Source organism: Podarcis gaigeae (genome assembly GCF_964106915.1).
Source record: "Podarcis gaigeae genome assembly, chromosome: 5".
NCBI classification, from domain to species: domain Eukaryota; kingdom Metazoa; phylum Chordata; class Lepidosauria; order Squamata; family Lacertidae; genus Podarcis; species Podarcis gaigeae.
In genome coordinates this window covers 11,783,377-11,808,062 of record NC_139681.1, presented here as the reverse complement: position 1 = coordinate 11,808,062, position 24,686 = coordinate 11,783,377, and the positions used below count along the sequence as shown (strand labels likewise).

General features: G+C 43.9%; 1 protein-coding gene across 2 annotated transcripts in view; it reads left to right on the top strand.

Moving 5' to 3' along the window:
* FGFRL1 (fibroblast growth factor receptor like 1) overlaps positions 1-24,686 on the top strand; it is a 167,808-nt gene that overhangs the window by 74,747 nt on the left and 68,375 nt on the right. For both annotated transcript variants that reach the window (XM_083738418.1, XM_083738419.1), the window contains exon 3: positions 8,496-8,768. In XM_083738418.1, coding sequence (XP_083594544.1) covers positions 8,496-8,768 — 273 coding nt within the window. The remainder of the gene's footprint in view (positions 1-8,495; positions 8,769-24,686) is intronic.

The window sequence follows — 24,686 nt, the reverse complement described above, 5'->3', positions numbered from 1 at the left end:
GGGACAAGTTCCTTCCTCCGCCGGGCTCCCCGCCGCCGCCGCTGCGCTCCACTCACTGCTCGCAGGAGGAGCAGCCGCTGCAGCAGTGCCGACGCCGCCACCGATCCCTGGCCTGGCACGGGCAGCCTCCGCACCCCGACGCCGCCGCCATCCCCTCGGCCCAGCCACAGGCGGCGGCTGCTTCTGCCGACGGGGAGGGAGGAGAGCTCCGAGGGGCCTCGCCGCGCCCTGCGCTCCCCAAAACCCTCCGAGAGGAAGCCGGTGGGCGGGCGAGGGTCTGCCGGCGGAAGGGGGCGCCGCTGGCTCCGGCTCTCAGCGCAAGTCTCAGCCGCGGGGGGGGGGGGGGCGAGGACGGAGCGCGGCTGGAAGCCCCCGGACCCGGCCGGGAGGAGGAGAGGCGCTCGCCAAGCCCGGATCTGGAGCGCCTCGGAGCGCGGGCTCCACCTACAGCCCAAGGAGAGGAGGGGGAGCGGAGGCGCCCGAGGGGAGGGGGCTTCGGCTGCCTCAGCTCGCGGGGGCTCCGCAAATAATAAATTTAATAAATTCCTGCTGAGCCTTAAGGGGGGGGGGTCCTTGGCTCCTTCGCTCGCCCCCAGCCCCAGTGGCGTAGCGTGGGGGGGGTGCAGGAGGGCCGGCCGCAACATCTGGGGGGGGGGGCGCTCGCACTCGAGTGCTAAAATCCACGGGTTAGGGGGCGCAAATTACTTGCCTTGCCCCGGGTGCTGACAACCCACGCTACGCCACTGCTTTCTTCACCCAGAAGCATTCACCAAAGACATCCCCTTAATGCCTCCTCATGAGATGGAAACCTATGGAACTTGTAGGAAAATGTTTAGCTGGTTCATCAATGTTAACCATTTTGATCAATTAAAACATCTTGAAATGTCCACCAAAGTGTCTTAATTTCTTTTTCATCCAGCAGCCTCCTGCCCCACCAGTGGTCCGTGGGTTATTTTTATGCGTAGGAACCTTTCCTTCTTCATCTTTTCTTGTACTACCTGAAAATGTGGACTCCACACATGGTTCATGAATGAAGCAGAGTTTCTGTGTTGCAAACGTTAGTTCAAAAGAAATCTTATCTTTGTAGAAAGTCAACATGTTTGGTATTAAATAATAAAATAAATGCGACCCAGGGGGCTACTAAAAATTATTTAACTGCTTAATAAACGTTACGATCCAATATATATATTACTTTTCCATTTTGGGAAATTGTCCAAGCTAGTTGACGCTCTTTGGAATTTTTTGCAATTATATTTAGTGTGTTAATAAAGATGACTGTGACCAAATGGTCTCCCAGGACATGGTTCAACAATTCTGCAAAGGCCCTGTGTGAATCTCGAGCCAGATAACTACTCCTTAGCTCAAAAATAACAAGGCTGAATCTAAACAATTGTTGGCGAAATTTCTTCTGCCTGTCTGCCTCAATTGAGCAATAAAAGATCTGTGCACACTCTGGAATGTGTGGTGTGGGAAAGCACTTAACCTTCAGTTTTAGTGGTGTTACTACATTATATTATTCTGTTCAAGTCACAGTCAAAATGCCAATGATCTGAGGATTTTTCCTGAAGAATCATAAATCTGATTTGTATATACTTGCGTACTGAATGGCAGCACGACCTCTGTAATTCTGTACAGAAAATTTATGTTGAGATCATGTGAGTTCTTGTTAACTGAGAGCAGGACGGGTAGTGGGGAAGATTATAGATGTTGTATTTTTAATTAAACTCGAAGCTAGTTTCTGTTTGTAAGCAGCCAAGTTTAAAGCAAGATCTGAATTTGTCAAGCAGCTTGAAACAAAGATTATGCCTATATCTTAAAATAAAAACCCAAGTCCATGATGTTTTAGAAGAGGCTAAGGCAAGGGTCAGGGACGTGGGTGGCGCTGTGGGTAAAACTTCAGTGCCTAGGACTTACTGATCGTATGGTCGGCGGTTCGAATCCTCGTGGCGGGGTGAGCTCCCATCTTTCGGTCCCAGCTCCTGCCCACCTAGCAGTTCGAAAGCACCCCTAAGTGCAAGTAGATAAATAGGTATCGCTTTATAGCGGGAAGGTAAACGGCGCTGGCCCCCGGCCTCTTTACTGAGATGGGCGCACAACCCTAGAGTCGGACACGACTGGCCCGTACAAACAGGGGTACCTTTACCTTTAAGGCAAGGGTCAGCAAACTTTTTTCAGCAGGGGGCCGGTCCACTGTCCCTCAGACCTTGGGGGGGGGGGCAGACTGTATTTTGAAAATGAATTCCTATGCCCCGCAAATAACCCAAAGATGCATTTTAAATAAAAGGACACATTCCACTCATGCAAAAACTCGCTGAGTCCCGGATTGTCTGTGGACCGGATTTAGAAGGCGATTGGGCCAGATCCGGCTCACGGGCCTTAGTTTGCCTACGCATAGGCTAAGGAGTGAACCCTACACAATCCAGAGTGGAGTCCCTAAAATGGTTGTGCTTGTGTTCTGAGACCTTGGACCTGCTCTGCTGATTCACATATGGCAGGCATGTTAAACATGCTGCTCGCGAAAAGCTCAACAACCTTGGGTCTTCCTCCCCCCCAAAAAGCTCAACAACTTTGGTCAATTCAATGGGTAGATCGCAATCAGTTTTTTTTAATAGTGGGAGTAGATGTCAGTCTTTTGGGAGCTGGACATGCCTGACATATGGCTTCACAGAAACATCTGCCCAAATCAGCATGTGTTGGGGGCTCTATCTCGCCCTCAGGATTTTGGGTGCCCACCGCCGCAACGTGGACATGCAACGTCACACGCACATGCCTGCATGCAGTGCCTGTGACATTGCACACACTACGTGCAGGTGTTTGCATGTGACGTCACACATCTGCATTGGGGTGACTCCTCTTCCTCCTTTTATCCATAGTCAGGAGGGCAGCCCTTTCCAAGGGCAGAACAGCAGGGACCACCCGATATCTCAGCACATTCTCCACTAAGCCCACCTGGACAATCTCTTGCTTTTGTTTCTTATCTACTCCGTAAATTAAGAAGGGTGGCGCTGTGGGTTAAACCACAGAGCCTAGGGCTTGCCGATCGGAAGGTCGGCGGTTTGAATCCCCGCAACGGGGTGAGCTCCTGTTGCTTGGTCCCTGCTCCTGCCAACCTAGCAGTTCGAAAGCACGTCAAAGTGCAAGCAGATAAATAGGTACCACTCTGGCGGGAAGGTCAACAGCATTTCCATGCACTGCTCTGGTTTCACCAGAAGCGGCTTAGTCATGCTGGCCACATGACCCGGAAGCTGATGAGCACGTAACCCCAGAGTCGTCCGCGACTGGACCTAACGGTCAAGGGTCTCTTTACCTTTTTATGTTTTGCAACATACTCAGTTCTCAAAACTATTCATAGTTAGATACTCTTGATAACGAATTAATTGCCATCTACAGGACAAAATCTTGTTCTAGATAGTAAGGGCTAAGCTCTTCTTCCAAAGCCATTTGTTCTTTGCCCTCCAAACAAAAGCCCTTTCTCAAAGTTCTTTTATCTGTATGGAGAGAAGCAAGAATAATTCGTGATTGAAACAAAAAAAATAGCTTGCTTTCTGTTTGCGCGGACCCAAATTGCGAGGCAATAACAGGTTTTCTATAAAAGCATTGTAACACGTACTAGATTCTAAAATGGTAAAAATATTGTTTAAAATGTGAACATAAGAAATCGCACATCAACATTCTTCTGAGTAGTAGAAATTGGTTTGATTTCGATGACATGTTTACTATCTGCTGCTAGCTTCCAGAGTACATCTTGCATATTATAATAGACAAAACATTAATTAACTATGCAACTAAATAATTAAACTTGTACTGTAGCTTTTACCTTACAACTCCAGCATGGCTTTCAATAACGAAGCAGATAAGACAAATAATTAAAACTGCACAAAACAAAACCAACCAGCCATCTGTAAACTACCACTAATCAGCCCAACATCTTAATTACAAAGAACTGCAGAAAGCGAGAGAGAGGCTTTTAACTGGAGCCTGGAGTTTCTGCAGTGTCAGTGCAAGATAATCCTCAGAGCAAGGGGTGTTATCTGCTCATGAATCACTGTATTTTGATGAAATATAGAAATAAAATAAAATAAATTGTCCAGTAGCACCTTAGAGACCAACTAAGTTTGTTCTGGGTATAAGCTTTCGTGTGCATGCACACTTCTTCAGATAGTGTATTTTGATGGTTATATCAGAGGCCTTCAATCTTTTTGGGCCTGCGGCACATTTTGAAATCTTAAGAAACTTGCCGCGGGTATCACAAAACATTAGTTTCCCAGAAGAAAAACAAGTGGCGATGGCAAAAAAACAGGCCAGCGCACCTACATCCTCCATAAAAACAAATACAAAATGGTAATTTGTACTCAGACAATAACACCCCACCCAAGAAAAATAAAATATGAGAGGGGCAGGAGGTCAATGGTTCCAATTAGAATTTTTTCCTGGGTGATTTAAACCATGACTTAATTAAAATCAACCCTCCCTGACGGTTATGAATGCTTTCTAAATTTATATTGTCACTAAGAAATGAGTCTACTGGCTGAGGCAACGTAGGGGGAAGGGAGTGAAGGGGAAAGACAACTGTATATTTTTAAGGTTTTAACAGGGTAGCAGCCAGAAGTCCACCCCCCCCGCCCCCACCCCCAATGGTATCTGATAAAAGAGCCTCTGCCCTGGGATCTAAACTGAAGATAACTCAGCTGCTCAGTGGGGCAGGTGTAGGATCCCTGATCTCTTTTTATATCCAAACAGAATGGGGATTCCAGTTGCTTGTAGTTCGATGCAAGGGAATTACATCAGCACATTTATCTCTGTATGTGTGTTTGTGTGTGTGTGTGTATCTGAAGTACTTAAACAAACGAAAGTTGTCACAACTGATTTATTCGCTACAAATGCCCTTATGAATTCACACTGCTGTTGTGGTTAATTCAGTTTATATGCCGCCCTTTTATCAAAAGATCTCACGGCATTAGAAACACAAAGCATCAGCGATAAAAACATAGTAAAAACCATACTGACTGACAGCCTAACAAATGGTAAATTCTTAGATAATCCGCTCTTTCCTTTAAAAATAGGGTTTCTTCAAATTCTGTTAACATTCTGATTGCGTTTAAATATTTCAGAACAGCAAGTTTCATTTGAAAATACCCAAACCATTCCAGATTCTTAGGGTATCGTTTGTTGCTTAATCTGGCATAATCAATAGTTTTTGCGTTTTTAATAACATTTTGTACCTAAATAGATGACTTTTTTTGTTTGACTTCTGATATTGAAATTTGTCTGCAGCTCAGCTAAAATTGATTCAGAGGGAGATACAGATGGGCTTTTTATTTTAGCCGTCCTGATCCCGGTCTTGGCTGGGGAGTCCAGGGTATAAATAAATATTATTATTATTATTATTATTATTATTATTATTATTATTATTATTATTATTATTGCGGCACCATATTTTTCACTAATTGGATACAAAAAAATGGCTTTTCATTATTTTTCTGTACGTTTTCTCTCTATTTTTGAAAAAATAATAATCAGTTCAACTTGAAATTTGTTCCCAAGTGCACACTTTGCCTCTGGCAGCCCTGCCCTTAGGTCCCTGAGTGGACAGAAGAGGCAGGTCAGCCATTGTCAAACAAGACACACTCCACCTGGTCCCCTAATACACCTGAAAATATTTTATAAGACATTGCTATCAAGCCATCACTCCAAGGAACAATGTTATTCAGTGAGCCTGGCCACCATGGGAATATTCCAGGACAATCTGATACAGCACCATCCATCTCTCATTTCTATCTCCTCCATCCTGTCCCCTTGCTGCCCCTCTGTATCCCTCCCCACCCCTTTGGTGCTGTTAGGAACTTCGCGTGGGGCTTTCCACACACATATCCTTCCATTTCCTACTTTTTCACCATTGTGGGAGTTTTCTAGGAGGTTGCTCGCTCGGGTAATATCCACCACAGACTCTCAAGTCTCTGTGAACCAACAGGACATTTGCTCCTGTTCTTTTTGCCCGGGAATAGACAGTAGTTTGAACTCTTCCATCAGTACTTCTTTTCTGTTTCCCTGATCTCACTGTCCTTTCTGCCTCCTGTCATTTGCATTTGAGCTTTCCTCTTTGCGCTTAGGCCTCGATTGTAGCTCATCAGTCTCCACCCCTTATATGGCTACTGAAATATTCCCTGCCAAATCTATCTCTTTATCCAGCTGTACGTTTTTTTGGGAAGGGTGATGCATAAGAAATTAATGCATGCATTTTACTTTGGCACTTTTGCTGCCTGTGACCCTTTTTGGTGTTTTGCAGTAAACTAAAATGCTGGGGACGCAGGTGGCGCTGTGGGTTAAAGCCTCAGCACCTAGGACTTGCCGATCGAAAGGTCGGCGGTTCGAATCCCTGTGGCGGGGTGCGCTCCCGCTGCTCGGTCCCAGCGCCTGCCAACCTAGCAGTTCGAAAGCACCTCCGGGTGCAAGTAGATAAATAGGGACCGCTTACCAGCAGGAAGGTAAACGGCGTTCCGTGTGCAGCTCTGGCTCGCCAGATGCAGCTTTGTCACGCTGGCCACGTGACCCGGAAGTGTCTCCGGACAGCGCTGGCCCCTGGCCTCTTGAGTGAGATGGGCGCACAACCCCAGAGTCTGTCAAGACTGGCCCGTACGGGCAGGGGTACCTTTACCTTTACCTTAAAATGCTGCTGTCCCCAAATCTACTGATATATTTTTTTCTGTGCTAATCGGAGAACAGGCCAACATCCCTGTGGTAAGTTGCTGTTCTGGGCCTGGGGTGTTGAAAATCGCATACCCACTGGTGATGTTTGTTTATATATGTGCTGTGTATATAAAAAGGTAAAGGACCCCTGACAGTTAAGTCCAGTCGCGAATGACTCTGGGGTTGTGGCACTCATCTTGTTTTACTGGCCGAGGGAGCCGACATTTGTCCGCAGGCAGTTTTTCCGGGTCATGTGGCCAGCATGACTAAGCCACTTCTGGTGAAACCAGAGCAGCACACGGAAACGCAGTTTACCTTTCTGCTGGAGCGGTGCCTATTTATCTACAGTGGTACTTCTGGTTACGTACTTAATTCGTTCCGGAGGTCTGTACTTAACCTGAAACAGTTCTTAACCTGAAGCACCACTTTAGCTAATGGGGCCTCCCGCTGCTGGCGCACCACCGCCACGCGATTTCTGTTCTCATCCTGAAGCAAAGTTCTTAACCTGAGGTACTATTTCTGGGTTAGCAGAGTCTGTAACCTGAAGCGTATGTAACTTGAAGCGTATGTAACCCGAGGTACCACTGTACTTGCACTTTTTTGGGGGTGTGCTTTTGAACTGCTAGGTTGGCAGGAGCAGGGACCGAGCAACGGGAGCTCACCCCATTGCGGGGATTCGAACCGCTGACCTTCTGATCGAAAAGCCCAAGAGGCTCATATACTCATCCTGAATAGCTCAGTTGGTGGTGCTGATAACATGAAGGTTGCAGGTTCATTTCCCATATGGGTCAGCTGCATTGCAATGGGGTGGACTAGAGAATTCTCAGGGTCCCTTCCAATTCTACAATTCTATTATTCTTTGTATTCATAACCAAGGGCGCATGTTTGAAACCCTGGCATATAGGGTACTGGAGTGAAAGCATCAGCTGTCTGAAGTACTGGGTCCCAGACACCTGCATATGAGAGTGCAGAATCTATGAATTACTGGAAGACATCTCATTTTATTTTGTTTGGAAATATTATTGGGAACATGTTGCTGTTAAAATTGCAAATGCCAAGATAAACGCATTACCAAACCGAACTTCAAGTCCTTTCAAGGGTGGTAGAGAGAGCTTAGCTGAGCATTCCAAAACCTTTGGAATATAACATTGGGTTTGTGCTCAGTTTTTCCCTGTACTTGTTCCATGGTGTCCTAATATTTAACATCACATAGCACAATGGACTTGCTTCATAACCATCTGGTTGAGTACTAGATTCTTGCTTCTCTTCAATGAGAGAAAATTCATTTATGCAGAAAAGGCAAATGGGGCAGTGGACCTAGGGCTGTATCACCTTAGGGTGCAAGTTGGGAAAATTATTTCTTTGAATGCTCTCACACACCAGCAGCTCTTTGCATGCAGAAAGCTAGTATGTTATGCAAGAGGCTAGAATGTATCGCTTTAACTGCCAACGCTGTTACTAATTTTGGCTTTCAGGTTTGTCATTTATAACTTTGTCTAGCTGTTTGCTGCCTGTTATTAATTAAATTGCTTTACTATTACATTTGTATCCCACTTTCCTTCCAGGTTTGTTTTTAATAAGCATCTAGAAAATGTTTACAAATTGATTTTATCAGCATTTTTTAATGGTTACCACAAATTCAGCAGGGATATGGGAAGGGGGCACAGGGAGAAAAGATTGGTGGGACTGTATAAAAAAAGACTATTGTTATACAGTCCATATAAAGTGTCGTATTCTTTGACAGTGTCTCAAACTTTAATCAAGAAAGTTAAACATGTTACTTTTCTTTTCTTTCTTCCCTTACCTAGGCCCACCCAGAATTTCTGATAAAGTGATCCATCGGCAGTCTGTGAGATTAGGAAGAACCATCAAGCTCCCTTGCCCCGTGGAGGGTGACCCCCCACCCCTTACTATGTGGATGAAGGATGGAAGAACCATCCACAGTGGTTGGACGCGGTTCAGGGTCCTCCAACAAGGGTTGAAAATCAAAGAAGTAGAAAGCGAGGATGCCGGAACATACATCTGCAAAGCCACCAATGGTTTTGGCAGCATGAATGTGAACTACACTCTGATTGTGATTGGTGAGTACCAAGAGTGCTCTTCAGAGATGTGAGCCTTTGAGGGCTGCAAATCTGCTCTGTAAATAATCTACCAGCCTCTAGTTAAACTAGTCCGTCCCAATATTTACAAGCGTTTGCGGCGCTGCATGTCTCTGTGTTGCAGCCAGCAGCTTCAAGATAAGATTAGCCAGCCTTGTGCCAAAGGTTGCAAACAGACGGGAGTGATGCAATAATAGCTGATCACAGCGAGTTCCACACAGGAAAGGTTGAGTGATAAGGGGAGGTCACACCAGCCTTTGTGGTTGCTGCTGGTACATAATTGTTCTCAAAACAACCCTTTCTTCAAACCCATGTTTCACCTTGGGTAGCAAGGCAGGGTGCTACCATTATTGTCAAGAATAGCGGCAGGTGCCATAAATCATAGAAATGTAGCGTTGGAAAGGGACCATGAGGGTCATTTTCTGCGATGAATGTGGGGTTTGAACCCATGAGTCTCATGCTCTACCAACTGAGCTATGTATATTATAAAGTTTTACTGGTGGCTTAAAAATACGGGGTGGGGAGAATCTATTCTGCCTGTGCATTTCACCATAATATTCTGAATGAAGACATAGGTGGTCTACAGCCACAAAGGAGAACACAGAGTGGCAGGGTTTGAATAGACTAGCTCTGCCCCCCAAATTAATTTGGGACCAGATCCAGGTTAGGTTAGCTGGAATCAGATGGGGGCAGCGGGGGTGGGTAACTATTCACCGAACTGAATAAAGCCTTCTTTGTAGTCCTTTCTTTTTCTCATCATCTTTGCAAAATAACTTTTCTCTTCGTAACCTGCCTTTCTTCTGGAAAACAGATTTTTTAGCTCTGTTTCAGAAATCATCCCCTTGGGGAGAGCATAGGTTTGATCATCCAAATTCATAAAGGAAAAAGCTGATTCAAACTGATCAAACGGGCCATGCACAGTGATGGCAGTTTGTAGATTATGATGATTTATAATATTCATCTGAAAATGGCACCTAATACTATGTACCGTATTTTTCGCTTTATAAGACACACCAGACCACAAGACGCACCTGGTTTTTGGAGGAGGAAAACAAGAAAAATAAATAAATCTGAATCTCAGAAGCCAGAACAGCAAGAAGGATCGCTGCGCAGTGAAAGCAGCAATCCCTCTTGCTGTTCTGGCTTCTGGGATAGCTGCGCAGCCTGCATTCAGTCCATAAGACGCACACACATTTCCCCTTACTTTTTAGGAGGGAAAAAGTGAGTCTTATAGAGCAAAAAAATACGGTAGGTGGAGACTGATGGGTTTAGGTATTGATATACTTGCTACAAGGTAATTTGCTTCTGTCTGAGCTAATCCTTGCTAAAAATAGCATCTCTTCAGTGTTCTAGAACATGTTTCTCCTTTGTACAATAGCTACCACTCACTTGGATAGTTTCTGTGTGAAAGTACTATTCCTCCTGGTGCCTCATATTTGTGGCTCACTAATGCTGTTTCTATTTAAACTCTGTTTATATTTTCTGTCAGGGGTTCCAAGCGAGCACAAGGGGTGAGTGTCTGGCTTTTTTGAAACTTTCACTTGACTCCACATTTAAAGTACATGTGGCAAAGGCTGGGTGTTAGGGAAAATGCTCTTTTTTGAAAGCTACTCATTTTGTGTGAAGTTCTGCGATATATTATTTTTTTTATATATGGTGATGTGAGAACCAGGACCAACCCCTATTTCAGAAACCCTAGGATTCTGTAGAATAGATGGGAAATAAATCAATTTCTTTTGGATCTCAGGATGCAGAACTGTTTCTATTACATTGCTACCTTGGTTTAAGAACAGTCCAGTTTAAGAACGATTCGATTTACAAACTCCCCAAAACTGGAAATAGTGTCCTGGTTTGAGAACTTTACCTTAATTTAAGAATGTAATCCGAACGGTGGAAGGACACCAGCTGCAGGAGGCCTCATTAGGGAAAGCGCGCCTTGATTTAAGAACGGTTTTGGTTTAAGAATGGACTCCTAGAACGGACTAGGTTTGTAAACCAAGGTACCGCTGTACATCTCCTCTATTCTCAACAAAGCACATCCTCCCACATGAGGTGTAGAAGGAACTTGTGACAACTTCCTCCAGGCTTTTTAAAACACATGAATATTTCTAACGTTTCTAACTGAATTAGCCTTCTTACGAGAACTGGCAATGCTTATATTCCATTCTTCTGTTTTTACCTAGTTTCTGCTGCCATCTGATCTCAGGGCCTTACAATCCAAGGATCCTTTTCTTCTTTACCTCTGCAAAAAATAAAAAAAACACAAGCAAACCTGTAAGCTAAACCAAAAACCAGTGTTAAGTAGAATTTACAGTTTCCTCCCATAGCTGAGCTTAAAAGGTTTTGTGGCTTACCACAAGGTTTTGGATGCTAATTACAGCGAAGAGACAGCTTTTAATCCAAATTCACATTCCAATGATTAAGTACAAGAGTTGCTTATCTGTTAGAGCAGCGGTTCCCAATTAGCTATATACAGCGGCCCCCCTGTTTTTCAAAAGCCAAGCCATTTTTGAAAATTTTTGATACCTTTGTTGTAGTTTTTGGTATGTGAATGGTGCCCCGGACCCCCTACATCAGTGGTGTCCAAGCTTTTTTCAAAGAGGGCCAGATTTGATGAAGTGAAGGGCTGTGAGGGCCAAACTGTCACAGGGCCAGATTAAACCGACCGGCGGGCTGGATTAGGCCCCAAAATGGACTTTGGACATGCCTGCCCTAAATGGATTCCTTAGGATCAATGGACCCCCAATTGGCATCCCCTGCTAGAGAGTCATCTGTAGTCCAGAGAAACAGTGGTGCGGTATATTTTGTATATCTTCTGCATAAAAATCTTTGCACGAAGCTCTTCTCTTCAGCTGCCACTAAATGCTTATTTCTTATTCTTTTCTTTTCTTTTAATACCACTGGTCATTCAGCAACTAAATATAAGTATTAAAAGTAAGCAGAGGCCCTAATATGTAGCTCTTTAATCGCTTAAAAATGAAGAGCCCATGCAGGTACTATCTTACAAAAGTAGTTTCTGTACGGAGAATGTAACCATTTTCAGGAGCCTGAAGGAATTTTGCCTCTTTCTGCAATAATATCTTAAGTGATGCTTGGGTGGTTGTTTTTTTACTTATTGTCTGCAGCTTGCAAAAGTGCTTTCACTCAAGACACGCGTTGCCTTACCCTAAGTCATCCATAGGGCATGTGCCGTCCTTAAGAACCACAGTTTGTGAATTCATGTGTAGGTGTATTTCATCTGCAGAGTGCAGCTGAGGATATCATCTACAAAAGCACCTAACTGTTTAAATACTCTGATGGGGAATGTTGTTTATTAGAGCTCCTATTTTACCAAAAGTGTAGCTCTTGAAGGCAATGTACAATGTCTACTGTACACAACATTACCTTCAAAATAGCCTTTTCTTGCTAAACTGGTTATTGCTTGATTGTATTTTACAAGTTCTATGAAGTACAATCTTTGATACTTTGGCATATATATTAAAATTTGTAATAAGAATCTATTTTTTTAAAAAATAAGATTCAGCATATATACCCACAGAGAGATACTTTGGCCGCCATTTTTTGTTTATTCAGTATGTTTCCTGACATACTTAGCGCCCAAAATGTCTTCTGTGTGCATAAAAGATGGTATGTATGAGAGGTCTCTGGTGATCTCATTACTTGGTATCTCAAAACATCATTTTTAGCATTAAAAAGCTGTGGAAGCACATGAAATGAGAAATGTAGGTGGCATCTGACATCTCTGTTTACACTGCTGGCTTCTAAGCAAACATTTATCTGCATGGATTTGCTTCAGTTTTGGCCCTTGCTATTTGTCCAGAACCAATGGAACAAAAATTTTGAGACTTCAGAACAAATTAAAAAGCAAACAAAAATAGGTAAGAATGAAACTCTCTGATCCTGTTCAATGAATATACCTTTGGCAGAGTGAAACAGCTGGCTTTAGGTGCCATGAAAGAGCAATGTATTGATGGCTATTTATTTTATTGTTCCTGTATTTTAATTGCCAGGGGTTGTGGGGAGGTGCATGTAGGATTTTCTGCTGCAGGTTCCACAATAACTTGGCTGGCTTTAGGTACATTTAGGGGGTAGTGTGGGGGAGCATTTGCTGCTTTTATCTTAGTCAGGAAAAATTATTGGGTTGGCCTTAGATCAGCATTATCTCTGTTTGAGGTGGAAGCAACATATATCCATTATAAAGAATTTCTGACTTTTCTTGTGGTAGCAGCTCACCCAGCATTGGACGAAGCTAAGTCTACACTTTCTAAGAGAACTGGCATCAATAGTTATTGCAGGTGGCACTGAAGGAACAGTTAACAAAACATGCATGGATAAACGGAGGGTAGATGGACAGCTTTTCTGACTTATGGGCCAGCTTTGTTCAATATGCTAGGGTTGCAGAGCATGACGTATATACCTGGTGCACATGGATCTTTGTAGAAGGACATTCTGGGATGACGAAGCCTTTTACTTTTGAGAAGCTATGGAAATACATAATTCTACTTACTGGGGTTGCTTTCTTTCAGTGTTTTGGCAGCAGTTCTGTGTTGAAATTCCTCCTGGTGGTTGTAAATAGTTCACTTTGTGTACATGAAAAAGAATAAAACTACAGTTTTAAGAAAAAACGCAGAGCTGCTACTTTGTTTCTAATGCATTGGCCACATTCAGACTATTATATTGCAGCTTAATAAAGCAAGGTTTGAACAAGCCTCGTGCTCCTTCATTCTTCTCAATACTCAAGCCAGAATATTATCATTTCCTGTTATGTCTGAATGAACTGAGAATCTTTGGTTAACAGCTTCTGAACAAGCCAGGATATTAAGCCAACTTTAAATCATGGCTTTATATCCTAGTTTGTTTGGAAGACATCAACTCTAGTTTCCTAGTTCAGACAGAATAGGTAACTGTAGTTCGTGTTACCAAGACACTTGTTTCAGATGGCAATCTACATACACCCTCAAAAGATGTGTCTGTTTTGGCTTTCTTCTAGGAAAGGAACATGGTGGCATTGCAAAGGAATCGGAGCAAGCTATAGTGGTTTAGGCCAAACCTCCCATAGCAGCAGGACGCGGGTGGCGCTCTGGGTTAAACCTTAGAGCCTAGGACTTGCCGATCAGAAAGTTGGCGTTTCAAATCCCCGTGATGGGGTGAGCTCCCATTGCTTGGTCCCTGCTCCTGCCTACCTACCAGTTCAAAAGCACGTCAAAGAGCAAGTAGATAAATAGGTACCGCTCCAGCGGGAAGGTAAATAGCGTTTCCGTGCGCTGCTCTGGTTCGCCAGAAGCGGCTTAGTCATGCTGGCCACATGACCCGGAAGCTGTACGCCGGCTCCCTCGGCCAATAAAGCGAGATGAGCATTGCAACCCCAGAGTCGGCCACGACTGGACCTAATAGTCAGGGGTCCCTTTACCTTTACCTTTTACCCATAGCAGCAGCCATGAGCCATCTTGTTGTCTTGATTAGTCCCTGTGACTTTTGCCATGTCTGTGGCAAGCTGATGGCTATTAATTAACTTTGGGGAACGAAACAAAAAGGGCTTCCTCTAGCAAGCATCTTCCACTCATCATTTAATCAACTCTAAATTTCCGTATTCTGGGAAATGTCACCACCCTTTCCCACAAGGGACTCTTCCGTCACCTGGCCACGAGTTCTGGTTGTTCAGAGTCCCTTTCATGACCTCCCTGCATCTCTGTGGAAGGAAAATGGTCCTTTGTCATTTTATGTCACTTTCTCATCCAGTTCTGTCAATGAGTTCACTTGTTGAGTAGTTAGAGCTAATGCCCATCAGAACTCTCTTTCCTGTAACTGAACACTTGTCAGTCACCCCATTGTTCAGTCCTCCACACTCCCTTTCCCAAGCTCAGTCTCACTCTGCAGATTCTTACAGGGGGAAAAAGACTTCTGCTTCCAGCTAGAACCCTCACCCAGGCCTCTTCTCCCCATCACCCTGACTCCCAGCTGTGTTTGTTGTTTACTTCAGATTAGTCAAGACCCTTGCAGGAAGTGTTCCCAAAGAAAAACCCTTTTTCTATTTTTGGATACGTGGAGTGGATTCCCCCCTTTAAAAAAAAAATTGTGAGGGCACATAAAAGTATTCTCCATCTGTCTGCAAAGGGCCCGCCACCTGTTTCTTTAGTTGCTGTCAGAAACTTCTGACTCAGACACAGTTGTAGACCCGTAGTTCATGGTAAAGTTCAGGAGACTGATTCTGTGCAATTATACCTTTCTCAGGACGGGTACTTAACAGTGTTTTTCTCCATCTTCCTACCTCTGCCTTTCTCATGTCATTCCAAACCCTGGTGTGTTTAGGCTTGCGCTGCAAGTACATCTCATTCCTAGCACCTGCCAACCTGTACATCCACTACAGATAAGATAGTATTAGTATTAGTATTAGTATTAGTATTTATTAGTATTAGTATTAGTATTAGTATTAGTATTAGTATTAGTATTAGTATTAGTATTAGTATTAGTATTAGTATTAGTATGTGCCTCCCCACAGCACCAAGATCCCTGCTGTCTTCCCCACATCCTCTGTGTAGTAGTAGTAATAATAATAATAATAATAATAATAATAATAATAATAATAATAATTTATTATTTGTACCCCGCCCATCTGGCTGGGTGTCCCCAGCCACTCTGGGCGGCTTCCAACAAAGACAAAAAATACACTAAAATGTCACACATTAAAAACTTCCCTGAACAGGGCTGCCTATGTAACTGATAATGACACATGGCTTTGAGAAATCAGGCCAGCAATGCCCACACTGGCTGCTACCACCCTTCGTCACTCACTGATACCCCCAATATTAGTACAGTAACTAGGTTCAGGATTAGCCCAAGGTAGTATGGTGGTTTTCCCAATAGTGAGGTATGGAAGTGAGACCTGGACCATAAAAAAGGCTGATTGCCGAAGAATTGATGCATTTGAATTCTGGTGCTGGAGGAGACTCTTGAGAGTCCCATGGACTGCAAGAAGATCAAACCTTTCCATTCTGAAGGAAATCAGCCCTGAGTGCTCACTGGAAGGACAGATCCTGAAGCTGAGGCTCCAATACTTTGGCTACGTCATGAGAAGAGAAGACTCCCTGGAAAAGACCCTGATGTTGGGAAAGATGGAGGGCATAAGGAGAAGGGAACAACAGAGGACAAGATGGTTGGACAGTGTTCTTGAAGCTACCAGCATGAGTTTGACCAAACTGCGGGAGGCAGTGGAAGACAGGAGGGCCTGGCATGCTCTGGTCCATGGGGTCATGAAGAATCAGACACGACTAAACGACTAAACAACAACAAGTATGGTGCATAAGGGACACGGGTGGTGCTGTGGTCTAAACCACTGAGCCTTCTGGGCTTGCTGATCAGAAGGTCAGCGGTTCGAATCCCCACAATGGGGTGAGCTCCCGTTGCTCAGTCCCAGCTCCTGCCAACCTAGCAGTTTGAAAGCACGCCGAAAAAATGCAAGTAGATAAATAGGTACCGCTCCAGTGGGAAGGTAAACAGTGTTTCTGTGCGCTGCTCTGGTTTTGCTGTTCCCTTGCACCAGAAGCGGCTTAGTCATGCTGGCTACATGACACGGAAAAACTTTCTGTGGACAAACGCCAGCTCCCTCGGCCTGTAAAGCGAGATGAGTGCTGCAACCCCAGAGTCGTCTGCGACTGGACTAAACTGTCAGGGGTCCTTTACCTTTACCTTTAGTATGGTGCCTGAATGTCCACATGATGACTTTCCACCCATTAATAAAGATGGTGCACAATACACTGGGATATTACAGGCAGCCCCTTTGTTTTTTATTTCATCCGTTGGTGAAATGGGGTATAATGGAAACCCACTGAAAAAACCTGCAAACACCCTGCTCTGTCTCCATTCTGCCCTTTTTAGTGACATTTCAGTGACATCTTTATGATGTTTCCGGGCCACTTCTGGGTTCGACGTGTCCTATTGGATAATGCCCAGTGGGATCAAACCTGTCTTCTCCCATTCTTGTCATTCTTCATGGCATCCAGCATCTGTTACCTGTTATAGCCTGCACACTTTGTAGAGATGTAACATATTTTTTGCTCTATAAGACTCACTTTTTATCCTCCTAAAAAGTAAGGGGAAATGTGTGCGCATCTTATGGAGCGAATGCAGGCTGCGCAGCTATCCCAGAAGCCAGAACAGCAAGAGGGATTGCTGCTTTCACTGCGCAGCGATCCTTCTTGCTGTTCTGGCTTCTGAGATTCAGAATATTTTTTTTCTTGTTTTCCTCCTCCAAAAACTAGGTGCGTCTTGTGGTCTGGTGCGTCTTATAGAGCGAAAAATACGGTATTTAAAAGAGAATGGGTGGAACTGGTAGGAACAGGATTTGATTCCTTTAGTGTAAGCGGGGATCAAACGTGGCCAGTGGTGATGTCAACTTTCACTGCCTGCCCCAGTGTTAAATTAATCGTTATGTTCTTCTTTCCCCTTCTTTCCTTTAACGAGATTCTCCCTCCCCCCACCCCCCAAAAAAGTTTTCTTGGTTTCATTTGATTTTCTACCATGTTCAACTGTTGGGTTTATCAACATGCCATGAACCGGCCAACAAAAGACCCTCAGTTTAGAAGCAGCCTTCTCCTCCTCGCCCCATGAAGTTGTAACATAGGAGTTAAGTTCAGAAGGTGACAACACCTGTTTGCAATTTAAAGGAAATGAAAAGATACTTTTTCCATGGCTATAAGCATGAAATTCATACACATACGTATGCATATACAGTTTCACCAACGTACTCCGTCCTGTGGTACACAAATGCAAACCAGAATTACTGCCAGTGTCAATTAAAACCCTTGAAGACATCTGGATATGCTTAACCCACAATTCCTTGCAGATGATTTGGAGTGTGTGTGGCGGCGGCTGTTACATCTATGCAACTATCAGGCCTGCATATTTTAATAATTACATTTATTATTAATAGTATTATTTTGAAGGAAAGCAACGCAACATGTCAACTGGTCTGACATTTGACCTGGTTCATAAATGGCTTCCTTTCATTAGGTGAGAGGAACTGAATCAACTGCAGGGGGGCGGGGTTTGGAAACCTGTGGCCCCTCCCACCAGCACTAGCCAGCATGGCCAATGGTCACTTGTAGTGAAGCCACAGGCTCCCCACTCTCTTCTAGGCCAAACTCTTTTCTGTTGTGTGCATTTCTTTTATGTGACGCAAAAGACATTGTCCTTCAACAATATGTGCTTTCAGTTGCAGAAGATTTCCGGGCCCTCTCAGTTTACCACCATCAAAGCTTTAAAGCCCTAAACAGCCTCAGTCCGCTATACCTGAAGGAGCGTCTCCACCTCCATCGTTCTGCCCGGACACTGAGTTCCAACGCCAAGGGCCTTCTGGTGGTTCCCTCGCTGTGAGAAGCCAAGTTCCAGGGAACCAGGCGGAGGGCCTTCTTGGTAGTGGCACCCGCCCTGTGGAACACCCTCCCACCAGATGTCAAAGAGAAAAATAACTACCAAACTTTTAGAAGACATCTAAAGGCAGCCCTGTTTTTAATGTTTAATAGGTTATTGTATTTTAGTGTTTTTGTTGGAAGCTGCCCAGCCAGATGCATGGGGTATAAATAATAAATTATTATTATTATTATTATTAATCAAAGACAGCAAGTGACAGTTTTTAATGATACAGAAACACCAGTGCGCATGATGCTTTATGGACATTAACAAACTTCCTACCCTTAGGAACATACCATTTCGGGTGGGGTGGAGTGGAAAGGAAGACAAGGTTGAAAGAGATGACCTTTTTAACCTGCCAGCAACAGATTTTTTAACGTGTTCACCCCAAATGTGCTGCATTCATTAGTATCTGCCCAGCTCCAGAGACTCTGTGACTGCAGGTTTCTGTTTGTTGTCAGCTTCACTGCTTGTAAGGTATCCCACAACTGTGGTTTTGTTGCACAACAAGGAGGCTGAGATGTCAAGATGTTAAAAGCCTGGGGGCACCATCTGCCAAACTGCCTCCACCCATAAGGTGTCAGCGTCCGTTGTTTCAGTTCCTCAGAGTAGCAGCTGCCCCCAACCCTCTAACCAAGCAAGATAAATAAATAAATAAATAAAACTTGTAAGAGAAGTAAGCAGATGTGCATTAAGAAATGTCCCATCTTTTTACATCTTCCAAGATAAGCCTGGGGTGTTTAAGAGGGTACATCTTTAAGTCAGAAGGCTGGAAGAAGAGAAATCAATCCTGTTAGAAAATTACATTGGCCAACGTTTTCTTTTGTGAGAAAGCCTCCATCTTTCTCCTTGTTCCACTGCTGTGATTTCGTGTTCCTGTACAATAAGAAGAACAGTGAAAACAATGCGATTGTTTTGAACATTTAACTAATGGCAGTTCTTTCATAAAATCGAATTCAGTAAGATAAGCCAGTGCTTTTCCATCCCAGAAGACCCGCAACTAGAGTCTCTTCCCTGCTTTCTTTTAGCTTTTTCTCAAACACATGTTCCCTCTTCATGGAAAATTAGAAGCTCAAAGCAAGTTGTGCCAGGGGAAAAGATGGAAAATTCTCATAGCTTTAAGGATTTAAATTAGCCCAGTGTTGAAATAAGGAGGGGGTGCTTTGCAAACATTCATGCATTTCTACACCATTTGCAAAGGGTTCAATGCTATTCAGTGTCATGATGGATGGAGAGAAGGAGGGATGTGCTTCTACCTGATGCAGTCATTCTACAGAAGGGGTAGAGAAGTGAATCCAGCCAGTGTGATGAAGCCCAAGAGAGTCCTCTTATACCCTCTTTGTTGCCCAAATGCAACACAACAGCCTTGTACGGCTGCCAGCGCGTCTGGTCGTTTCCCTCCTACTTACTCCTGTAGCCTCAGATGGGGAAGGAATCTGGGATGTACTAATAACAACAACAATAATAATAAATTTTTATTTATACCCCGCCCTCCCCAGCCAAGACCAGGCTCAGGGCAGCTAACAACCAATAATAAAAACAAGTTGATTAAAATACAATTTAAAAGATTAAAATGCAACATTAAAGCATTAGGATGCAGCCTCTTCACAGGAGGAGAAAGGAAAAAGAAAGAGGGGGAGGGAATCAAACTGATTCTAAGCCAAAGGCCAGGTGGAACAACTCTGTCTTACAGGCCCTGCGGAAAGAAATCAGATCCCGCAGGGCCCTGGTCTCATGAGACAGAGCGTTCCACCAGGCCGGAGCCAGTGTTGAGAAGGCCCTGGCTTTGGTTGAGGCTAATCTAACTTCCTTAGGGCCCGGGACCTCTAGGGTGTTGCTATATATGGACCTTAAGGTCCTCTGTGGGGCATACCAGGAGAGGCGGTCCCGTAGGTACGAGGGTCTACTAAAGCAATTCCTTTTTAAAAGGTTCTGAGCCAGTGCACCAGGACTCCTCACTTCAGCCTACAGCGTTTTGGTTCATTTGGAGTGTAACAGCAGCCTGCTCTCTGAGTCTCTCCCAGACCTCAGAAGAATGCGCTGGCGACTTGCAATGCCAACCCTAAACTCCCAGGAGCCCGAATGCCAAGCATCTGGGCACTTGGGGATTCTGAAACCCTGAGAATGGCAACCATACACTCCTCAGCAGTCATATTAAGGAACTTCATTAGGAATAAAAGCAGGGGGAAAGCAGGCAGAAGCTCCAAACATAATACAAAATAAAACCGAGCACTGTGGCTCTAAACCTAGCTTACGCACTGCACTCGTTCTTCAAGCTCAAGCGCAAAGAATCAGGAAGGTTGGTGAGCTTCGTGAAAGATCCAGCTTCGAATCCTGGTGCTAGAAAGGGAACTGGATCCCCCTCAGGTTGGGAGGGGAACACGCTGCAAGAAACATCTCAGCTTTTTTAAAGCCTATCTCATGGGAGGGGGGACCCTAATCCTGACATACCTTGGTAGGAGATATGTGCCTACTAGACTTGGGGAAACGATGGGCACCTCAGGACCTTTCTTCACAAGCAGTGAGTCAGATCCTTATCTCCCCCACCCCACTGGGCTATCTATCTATCTATCTATCTATCTATCTATCTATCTATCTATCTATCTATCTATCTATAAATAATTTTAATAGGTTTTTTAACATATCATTTTCGACAGTAATTAAACATACTTTTACATCTTATTCAAATTTTTGACTTCCATCAATCCTGTCTGAAAATTCTCCAATCTAATCTCTCAGAATGCATTTCTTATCTTCCCTGTTACATTTCAAACTCATAACCAATATCTCACTCTTTTCCTACTTTGTAACACTTCGTATATTTCTCCCTACAAAACTTTTTGTAGTCCTACTAGCGTAATTTGTTGATTACAGTTGCTCTTCAAATAATTCATATACTTCTTCCAATCTTCTGTCAATCTCTGGTCTCGCAGGTTTCGAATCCTTCCTGTCATTTTTGTCCAATTCTGCCTAGTCCATTAATTTCGGCCGCCATTCTTCTTTCGTCGGAATTTCTTTTTGTTTCCATTTCTGGGCTTACAATACTCTTGCCGCAGTTGTTACATATAAAAACAATTTAACATCTTGCCTATTAATGTCCTAACCTACAATACCAAGTAAAAATGCTTCTGGTTTTGTTTTTTTTAAATGTATATTTCAACATCTGGGCCAAGTCTGACAGGAGGCTGGGGCTGCTGATCTACTAGTCACTGATATCACAATGACATCAGGTGCTCACACAATCGGCTGTGAAGGGATAGACAATTCTCTTGACAGGGAAGAGGCCTGACCTGCTTCTTGCTCTTTCCAGGGAGACCCTAGGAATCTTTCCAAGACAAGTAAGAGCGCAGCACCAATTCCTAGTACCATTCACTGTGCTGGGCTTGTCCTGTAGTAGTGTCTCCTGCCAGCTGCAAGCCCATTCTCGCCTTTTCTTTTTAGCCAGTACTTTGACAGGGAAAGTGACTCTGGAAGAAACCTGGGCTATAGTTCTCGATAAAGTTGGACTGAATGAAGGACGGGTGATCAATCATTTTCTTTTTCAGATGGTTGGAGCAACCCTTTGCCAACCTGCTGCCTTCTAGGTGTTCTGGAGATTAACTTTCATCATCCTGAGTCAGCACAACTTTGCTGGGTGAGGCTGATGGGCGTTGTGGTCTAAAACATCTGGATGGCACCAGGTTGCATGATGGCCCGGCTGGGCAATACATGTGTGCCATTAAAAGGAAGTGGATGGCAAACCAACCAGCCAAACAAACAAACAAACAAACAAACAAACACACACACAAGCCACTAAAAAAATTGAATGATGTGAGCTGCATAATAATAATAATAATAATAATAATAATAATAATAATAACAACAATAATTTATTTATTTATACCCCGCCCATCTGGCTGAGTTTCCCCAGCCGCTCTGGGCGGCTCCCAATCAGATGTTGAAAACAGTACAGCATAATGCCATGTGCAAATTGTATGTGTATGGACAAAAGGTTGCATAATATTTTCTGCTTTTGTTGTGTTGTGAGGTGGGACAAAGAGCTATACAGGTTATAGGAGCACTACACGAGAAAAGCTTTTATCATACTTTTAATTACATCATGTACTGTCTTTCAGTTACACTATGTAGAATTGTTTTACAGGATCCCATAGAGTGATGGATTATTTACCAGCTCTCTGCATACAACCGACTTCTCAATGTCAGATTAGATGTTCCTCTAATTGCAACCATGTCTGGGTTTTGCAAAAAAAATCTAAAGCAAAGATCAGGAACACCAAACTCCCATTTCCCCACCACCAGGAAAGCAGCCCATAGGGAGGTGAAGTTTAACCAAGCATTATCCCAATGGTAGTTAATAGTTGAGCAGGGATGACTTCCAGCTGTATTGGGGTTGCCTCTGGGGATGGAAGAGTTAAACCTCCACACCTTGTCCATTTCAGTCCAAGTAAATGTTACCCCCTCTGACTAAAATTTCGGTTTACAAAACCCACGGCTGCTATCCAGACAATTGGATTAACACTTACTTTGGCCCCTTGGAATCTGGCTTGCTTGACAAGGCTTGCTGTTTTCCAAACTTGGTGAGTAAAAGGAAGTCTAAAATCCCCACTAAAATACCACTGAAATATATGTCAAAAAAAAAATATGTATTTTCAGTACTGCTCAGTTCTGATCGGGTAGAGCTTAGGGTAGGAGAAGTAAAAGCGTGAAAAGGTTTTCAAAAGGGAAAAACCTCACTCCATTGGTGTAATTTTTCCCATGTGCAAGACAAATTGTAAAAAGGTGTGTGTGTGTATATATATATATATATGCTTTCGTAGATTTTCACGGGTACAGGAATGCAGGTTTTGGTGTCCTCGGGTGTCTTCCCGTGTAAAAGTTGGGGTGTCTAGGCGACGTTTCAACGAGGTCTCACTCGTCATCTTCAGGCTGGTGCTTTCGGCTTCTTGTTCCAGTAACAAGAAGCCGAAAGCACCAGCCTGAAGATGACGAGTGAGACCTCGTCGAAACGTCGCCTAGACACCCCAACTTTTACACGGGAAGACACCCGAGGACACCAAAACCTGCATATATATATATATATATATATATATATATATATATATATATTTGCTTTCGTAGATTTTCACGGGTACAGGAATGCAGGTTTTGGTGTCCTCGGGTGTCTTCCCGTGTAAAAGTTGGGGTGTCTAGGCGACGTTTCGACGAGGTCTCGAGGCCTGAAGATGACGAGTGAGACCTCGTCGAAACGTCGCCTAGACACCCCAACTTTTACACGGGAAGACACCCGAGGACACCAAAACCTGCATATATATATATATATATACATATACACATATATATACACACACACCGTATTTTTCGCTCTATATGATGCACCAGACCACAAGACGCACCTAGTTTTTGGAGGAGGAAAACAAGAAAAAAAAATTCAGAATCTCAGAAGCCAGAACAGCAAGAGGGATCACTGTGCAGTGAAAGCAGCGATCCCTCTTGCTGTTCTGGCTTCTGGGATAGCTGCGCAGCCTGCATTCGCTCCATAAGACGCACACACATTTCCCCTTACTTTTTAGGAGGGAAAAAGGGAGTCTTATAGAGCAAAAAATACGGTATATACTTTATGGAATAGCAGTTTGGCTTCTTGGTGAATGCTTTAAATATCCTTCCTGATGGTCCTATAACACCTTGAGGCACTTGCCATTTGGGAGTGGAGATGAATTAGAACCCATAAAAATTTCCATGTCTGGTCAGGAGGGTTACCTTGGGTAATTTTGTTTCCGAAATGAGACATAGGCAGTCCATTCTGGAAGCTCAACAGTAGTTGAATTGAGGCAAATGCAAGCAGTAGTTCATGTATGAAAAGAACCTTTGTAGAGAATTATTTAAGGAATAAGTCCAGAGAGCAATGATCTTAATTTGCAGCTCCTTGTGCATTTAAAATGGGCTCGCATAAGTTAGAGAGCTATTAACGAAAATGAATCTATTTTATATATTTGTCTCCCATTAGGAAGGAAAAGCTCTCTCTCATGTGTGTGTGCGTGTGCGTGGGGGGGGGGAGGGCATATGTGTGTGTGATTTCTCCCCACCTCCCCCCAGTGCTTTACGCCAAAGCAGTTCACTTATGCGAACAGAGCTTGGCTAGGAGAAAAGCACCTGGTGAGACTAACTGCAGCTCCAAGATTGGAAGGAGGTTTCACTGCATTCACTCACATGCCCTTTGGCCCTTGAAATAATTCCCATCCTGAGAAGTGAATGGGGACATCCAAGTTTAACAGTGTGGACCTATTGCCATTATATCTGGAGGTAACAGCCATATCAGTGCCTGGTGTGCTCTGGTCCATGGGGTCACGAAGAGCCGGACACGACTAAACGACTAAACAACAACAACACATGTTGACCCACATGTTTTGCCTTCTCATATGCCCATGGAGAGGGACACGGGTGGCGCTGTGGGTTAAACCACAGAACCTAGGGCTTGCCGATCAGAAGGTCGGC